This window comes from Syngnathus floridae, chromosome 21 (genome assembly GCF_059516105.1).
Source record: "Syngnathus floridae isolate MCC-2025c chromosome 21, RoL_Sflo_1.0, whole genome shotgun sequence".
Lineage (NCBI taxonomy): Eukaryota > Metazoa > Chordata > Actinopteri > Syngnathiformes > Syngnathidae > Syngnathus > Syngnathus floridae.
Window position 1 is genome coordinate 2,218,153 of NC_142433.1, and position 7,877 is coordinate 2,226,029.

The 7,877-nt window shown below is 45.4% G+C and overlaps 1 protein-coding gene across 1 annotated transcript; it reads left to right on the forward strand.

Moving 5' to 3' along the window:
• Positions 1-775: 775 nt before the first annotated feature.
• LOC148379796 (transcriptional repressor scratch 1-like) lies at positions 776-6,358 on the forward strand. Its single transcript, XM_088365843.1, has 2 exons — positions 776-1,423; positions 3,499-6,358. The coding sequence occupies exons 1-2, from the start codon at positions 1,303-1,305 to the stop codon at positions 4,287-4,289; spliced, it is 912 nt and encodes a 303-aa protein (XP_088221969.1). The 5' UTR covers positions 776-1,302; the 3' UTR covers positions 4,290-6,358.
• Positions 6,359-7,877: the final 1,519 nt, after the last annotated feature.

Consider the following 7,877-nt stretch of genomic DNA (forward strand, 5'->3'; position numbering starts at 1 on the left):
CACTGGATTACATCACACATCGTCATTCCGCCTCTCTGCATCAGCATGAATGAGGGGGTAGGGCTGTGTGTGTGTGTGTGTGTGTGTGTGTGTGTGTGTCCTAGCTGCAGGGAAAAGTCACTTTGAGTGTAAACATCCAAAACAATGCATCACTTCTGTGTTTGCCTGTTTTACGCAACATTTATTCCACTCCTTTTTTTTTTTAAAAGGGAAAATGTGCTGCATGTAGTATGTTGGTGAAGGTTTGAATTTAACTTATTGATTTTAAGGTGTGCAAAAGCCTATCTCAGTTCACCCTGAACTGGTCACCAGCCAGTCACAGGGCGCATACAGGCAATAAGCATTGGCATTATCTCGATTCAATATGATTCCCAATTCAATATGATTCCAAATAGCATCGAGAGGGTACGATGCAAGTACGAGTTTGTATTCGATGCACATATGGTGCGGCTCTAATATCCCCTTTGTCCGTCTTGTCATATCTATGTTTATATTTAATTTGTTTAATTTCCAGTGTAGCCCTTTTCCTTTCATCACACGGCATCCACTTTTTTTTTTTTTTTTTTGCAAAGCCCCTTCTTGCTCCCCTTTAACTGCCTTATAAATCAGCGCCGAGCCACCGAGCGCTTTCAAAGTAGCTCATTAAATCCCTCCACGCTGTTCCCACTGGACCTGATGCTCTCTCCCTCTCTCTCTCTCACCCCCCACCCCTATCTCCAGCTCTCTCCTCTATATAAGGGCAACAGCTGGTCCTGTGCACCAGAGAGCCGCTGCAGCTTCACGCACTCTGAGCAGAAGCACAGGCAGATGAAGAAGAGGAGGAGGAGGAGGAGGAAGAACGTGAGGACGGCTGGCTCTTTAGTGCGAAATTGAAGCATTTACATGGGAGCCATAATGCGCTGAAGAGGAGCTAATAGGACGCAAGGACGTTTTGGGATGCCTCTTGGACATTGCTCAACTTCTGCTTTGCACTTTTCAGCGTAACGAGACAGATAATATTATTTTGTACTCTGGAATGTGCCTGACTTGCGCCGCTTTTGTGGTGCTGAAAGGACAGCGACAACAACTGGCTGGCTTAAGGGAGCTGACCAGTTCTGAAGGACCCAACAGGGGAGAGGAATTTAAGTCACAGTAGCAAACCGGGACCTTTTTATTTATTTATTTAGATTTTTTTTTTAAATTTACACTATTGGAATGCCAATACCACTGTTTTTTAGGGGGAATAAACTTTTAAAATAACTTTTCATAGCGTGTAAAGTGGTAGGAGTGCACGTGTGCGCACGCACGTGTGTGAGTGCCATCATGCCTCGCTCTTTCTTGGTAAAGAAAGTCAAGCTGGATGACATTTCAGCCGCTGAGCTGGAGAGCTCCTACTGTCACGGTCGACGCGGGGAGTTGAGCCTACGATTCCATCATCATAAAGGTGAGTGGCGCACACACACACAGGCGCACTCATCATTCCAACACTTTTTTTCAATCCCAAGATAGCAGCATTAGTCACGCCTGCCTCGGAAGGGGGTCAAACTCAGGTAATGGCGAGAAAGCCAGCACGCTATCAATTGGGTGATGGAGGTGGAGAGATTGTACAGAGAGGAAATGCACGGAATGCAGTTTACGCTGGTTACTATCTGATCAACTTCATTGGAGTCCACCTTTGAAGGACGCCTACATCTGACCCAAAAATGTCAACTTCAAATCAAGATGGCAGATTTCTTGTATCTTTTCATGTTTTGTATCTTGAGAATTGATTGTGGCTCTACTAATGATAGACATTCAATTTCATTTACATTGAACAATCCTTTTTTTGGGCTTTTGAAATATACATGCAAGTTTGAATTTAGTAATGTAGTACCACATTGAGCCACAACATGCCGGGCAGCACTGAGGTCTACTGGAAGAGATGTAATATAACAACAGCACGATGAAGAGGCAAAAAAGGTCCGCAACTAATTGTTACTGTGTCAAATGACCAGAGAGAATACACACCTGTGATAATATTGTATCCATCGGTGTACAGTATGTGTTGCTGCTTTTTCTGTGTGTGTGTTCATGTTAGCAGTAAGCTAGCGGAACGTTCGTGAGACAAAATGACGGATTTTAAAAAGTGTGTTTGAGAAAGCTTATGTGTGTTTTGGGGGTTTAAATGTATTTGGACAATGCAAGAGGTCAAACTAAACATTTCCACCTCCATACAATCTCTCCATATTGCATATATCAGCTCGCTTTGTAACCTTTCTGCCCCCTAGTGGCCAAATGAATAAGTGTCACTAGAGGATGAAAGAAAGAGAAGGCAAACATGGAGGCAGCAGCAGCAACAAGACAAGCCTATTGTGCCCCCCACACTCCCATGTTATAAATATAACACGACTTTGACTCGAGCAAGTGACGCTTGTTGCACGCACACACGCACGCGTGTACACATTCGCACAAAAACGCGCCCGCACACACTGCTGCTGTGTTTCTGTCAAGTTGGCATATTTTCCAGGCAGCTTACACGCTTGAGTGCACGGAATTTCTCTCTCTCACATACACAGGAAGCACTTTGCGACCTACATGGAGTCCAAAGCGCACAAGTGCGCATTAAGTTGCAAGCATCACTCTCAACCACCTGACATTTTTCATGCTCTCTCTTTTTAGTTATTTTTATTCAGCTCTTGAAACTGCTTTGACTTGTCATGATGAAATGTAAAAGCCACATCTATCAGGAGTAAAAAAGAAAAAGGTGTCAACAAGCCATGTCCAAAAAGATCCTGGATGTCAGCCATTTTGGTTTGAAGAGGATATTTTTTGGGTAATTGGAGCCATTTACAGGCGTCCTCCAAAATAGAAACGGTCCGATTGCTACTGCATTAGCATGGTGATGAAGTCTGATGAGTTATAACGCATCATAAAATATTCAGAAAAAAGCAGCACTAGTGTCATACTATTCCATGAACACACTCTGGAGCTGAGTCAAGCTTCCTGTTCGCTAAAATGAACACTTGGTCATCTTTGCAAAACTTTACTCATGCTCTATAAAACACACACATGCACACACACTTGCAGTCAAGGGTGCAATTATCTAATATTCATGACTCCCGACGTCAAGACTCTATTTCGCCTGCCCGCGCCTTCCCTCTCCCAAAACGTCCGGTTCGCGTGTAAACGAGCAACTTGACCTCCACCCTCACGCGCTCTCTTTTTTCAACCCGGCCATCTCTCGCCCTCCCCCATTGGCTATTACCGACATGGATGCTTTTCTCAGAAGTGACCGGTGAAATGATATTACCAGCACAAGTATCTCGGAGTGGGCTAATTGAAATGGAGCAGCTATTGATCGGCGCGCATCCTGCAGAGCCGGCTCGCTGTCTCACCGCGTGTGTCTACGTGTCACAAAGTAAAAGCGAAAAAATAAGTTCAGCACGCAAGATTTGCAGAAAACAGCGTGTGGCGGGATTATTAAAAAAAACTCCAGTCAGCGTTTGATTTCCTCCCTGATCACTTCTCGTGTCTCCTCAGGTTACGAGCAGGATTATTTGAGCCCGTCTCCGTACGACGACCCGGTTCGCAGCGACTTGCCCGCCATCTCCAAAGCGCCCTCCTCCCCTCCCCGCCCGTCAATCATCTACAGCCGCATCAATGGCGGCTACGCGGGCGACATCCACGGCGACTCGGACCAGCCGGACAGCCCCCGCTCGGAGGTGTCGTCGGCGGCCAGCGGCTACATCAACGGGGACGCCGGCATCGGCGAGGCCTACTCGGTGGACGCCTTCTTTATCGTGGACGGCCGGTCGAGACGGAAGGCGGCCGCGCCGGCGGCCGGAGACGGCGCGAGCAGGCCCGGAGCCCCGCAGAGGCACTCGTGCGGCGAGTGCGGCAAGACGTACGCCACGTCGTCCAACCTGAGCCGCCACAAGCAGACGCACCGCAGTATGGACAGCAAGATGGCCAAGAAGTGCCCCACGTGCGGCAAGGTGTACGTGTCCATGCCCGCCATGGCCATGCACCTGCTGACGCACGACCTCAAGCATAAGTGCGACGTTTGCGGCAAGGCCTTCAGCCGCCCGTGGCTGCTGCAGGGTCACATGCGCTCGCACACGGGCGAGAAGCCCTTCGGCTGCGCGCACTGCGGCAAGGCCTTCGCCGACCGCTCCAACCTTCGCGCGCACATGCAGACGCACTCGGCGTTCAAGCACTACAAGTGCAAGCGCTGCGACAAGACCTTCGCGCTCAAGAGCTACCTGAACAAGCACTACGAGTCGGCGTGCTTCAAGGGGGCCTTCTCGCCCATCAGCTCGCTCGGTGAGTGACGGCCTCCACGTTGAGGCCATCCGGATGCTTCTAGGCACGGACTCGTCGTCTTCCATCCGCGCTCAGGCCCACTTTTCACTGGCTGCTACGAGGGCTCGGATTGCGCACCGCGGGCTTCGGTCAGGCGGCGGCAAGCAGGACGCTTGGCCTTCGGTGGGGACTCACCTGACCTAATTCACCTCTTCATACCACCGCTACCACTTGACAGTTCGAGAAACCATGCTCATGTAGTTGAAGTACATCGACCAGCACTGCTGGTTCTAAAGGCGGATTAAATTGGCATAACAACGCAGAAAGTGAAAACTGAGTTATCCCACAATAGAAATCTCCGGCAGCCATCTTGAACAATAGAACCGGACAAAACAACAGGGGATAAATAGCCGAGTCAAAAAATAGCCCACGGAGAAGCTGCAAAGACTGACAAACAAAGCATAGCACATCTCGCTCATCAGAACCCATTAGCGTAATAGCACAAGCAAGCACAACAGCATCGGAAAAGCCAGAGCGTCTACCTTGTCGTATCCGACTACGAGCCAGTGAAGCGGACAACAAACAAAAAACCACCAGGGTATTTTTTTATTTGATTTCATTTATAAAGGCAGGCCAAACTGTGGCCTGGGTCCCAAAATGGGCCCATTTCTATTGGACAATGAGCATCTTTTGTTTTTTTTGGTCATCGGTTTCTACACAGTACCTGTCAAGACTACGGCAATACATTTAATATTAAGCTTATTAACAGTATCTCTTAGCTGCCAATGTTAGCGGAGACATTCAAAATGTCAAGACGTAACCTTCAAGGGTAATAGTGTAAAAAAAAAAATCTTAAACAAGCCGCCACACAGTATTCCGCCACTATTTATTGACGTTTTTAAATGCTATTTATTTGCACTTTATTTTGCCTTCTGTTTGGAATATGCCAAAGCATTTGACACTTTCTAATTTATTTTGCCTCTTTTCTTATTATTAATGTTTTGTTTGCTACTTCAATGATAAACTGCATGCAAAAAAAAAAGCCTAGCAATGAAAAACTATGCCAATTTTATGAATATTTTTTAAAAGCAGTCATGATTTTGTTTTCATATCTGATCAAGCAATAATGCATTTTTTGCATAACTGTTTTTGTTATCGTATGTGCTAGTAATGATACATGATGAAATATCAGGGAGTTTGCCAACTATGGAGGCTATATGTATCTATATATTTGAATTATGTGGTCACTGGTTTCTCTCTCTCACACCGACACACACACACACACTGCTGTGATCCTTTTGAGGCCTTCTCCGCTGAGGCGATTGATCGGGGACACGATATGCATGACAGTTACGGACGGGAGGGCTTTTTCCTTTTTTTGTACATGCTTTTTATGCACTGCCTGCCTTGTATTAGCCTAAAAGTATAACCTAGAAGTAGAGGGTACTACTGTTTGGCCTCTGGTGCTGAAATATGGATTGTCAAATACAAAATAATCATAGAGAAAACAAAAAAAATCATCAATTAGGCCAGTTTTGAATTGGCAGTCAATGTTTCAGCACAAGAGAACGCCGACTCACTACTTATAGACAACACTACTGTAGTCTACTATAGCCACGAGTTAGTTGATCTATTCTTATATGAAAAGCACTTCTTGCTCCTCTTACCAATTGTAACTTCTTCAAAGTTCTTTTTTTTTTAAACGTGAGTAGCACAACAAACGAGTTTAGAGATTCAGGTAGATGACGCTTTGTTTGTAGAAAGAAGAACCGCCGTCTCATTTTCTACTAGAAGCGTTGCTAACGTGACAATAATGAACTTGACGACACGTCCTTTTCTAGATATTCAATATTTTCAAGCCTTGTAAATAAGCACTGAATGGACTGATGGATTATTTCTATAGATCTGTACTGTATAGCGTGATCATGAAGAGGAGGAGGAGGATGATTTTTCCAGAGCTTCCGACTTCTTCCTCTGGAGAGAGGAAGGGAGCTCAAATTTGGGATCTTAAATGTAAAGCACAAACACAACACTGGGCATTTTTTTCCCCTTCTTTCACTTCCTTATTAAGAATAAAAGCTAGTTTCAACATAAAGCACAGTTTGTGTATTGCTTTTTCATTGAATTAACTCCAATCCAATTGTGGGCCCTATATTATTATTATTATAAAGAATGGAACTTTGACTGTTTTACTTTTGCATCGAATGACTTCATTTTAGCACGACGACGACATAAAAGAAGATGAGAAATATACTTTATTTATTTCCCGGAAGCATTTAAATATGTTAATATCCGTTTTCCCACGACACTTGACCTTTCAGCCCGAAGCAGACGATGGCTTTAAATTGTTCATACACGCTCCCTCGTGCGCTCGTCATTTAAATCATTCATATTGCGGCGAGCAAAGTCAAAGCTTTCAAAGTAAGAGCGAAACTTCATAGACAACAAGAGCGGGATGAATCGTTCAAAAATCAAACATCGTGTCTCTTAAATCGTGCAGTAGAGTCCAATTGGTTTGTTGCTTCTACTGGTAGCCACCATTTGTTGCTTGTTTATGTGCAAACAGGTAAACGTGCTCTTCACACAAACACACACACGCAAACAGCATTGATGTGCATTGCACGCACACGCACACAGCACATGGTGCGGGCTCGGCTTTTAAAGGGTTGTTTCACACCTCATCGCATTTCAATTAGCAGGTAACACGCACACACACGGGGCCAACTTGACAGCATGTCTATTGCACGTTCATTTGGATTCTCTGCAAGCGCTTCCTTTTTGTATTCCTCCCTCCTTTTACATCAACGCGAGTGACAGCGCTTTGACCTCCTGCTTTGTCAGGGGACGCGCTCGCAATGCACTCCCCCTGATGGGGAAGACTTTTCCAGGGAAGGGAGAAGGAATGATCCGCCTCACCCCCTCCCTCACCCATCTATCCCCCAGGTTGTTTTTTACACGGAAGAAAATGGGGCGAGCGCCTACTACAAACGACATCGCTGACTATCTTACCGGCAAAGACGACACACGCTCTACATTATTTATTCTACCGTGGCGCAAATTAAATAGAGCAATATGGAAGATTAGAGCTCAGAGCTACACAAACACTTGTTGCTAGGCAGAATTTGGAGGGTGCAGGGAAATCAGGGTTATTATTAAAAAAGTTATGAAACCTGACTCGCCCGATGTGAACGCCTGATGACTTCCCACCGCCACGCACAAAAAACATTTATTGGTCTTTGCCCCAACCTGTATGCCTTGTATTATTATTATTTTTTCCCACTGTAATATCGCTTTTGCTCTAATGTGCCTTTTATTGCACCGCTAAGGTACAATGCCCTCAGGCACTGCACATAAACAACAACAACAGTCTGTTTGGCTTAATAAGAACAAATTACAACATACAATATGTAAGATACACCCATGCTGGAGTTTGAATTCAATGAATGAGTTCGCTTAATCGCTTAAAGGATGCAATCAGACAATCGAAGTTTCTTTCTTAGAAAATATCTGGGGTTGGTCATGTGACCTTGGCAAGCGAGAGCCGCGATAGGTCGTTACCTGAGTGATGTCATATTCAGTCCATGGCAATTGGCAAAATGGCAGCTCCTCTAAATTAG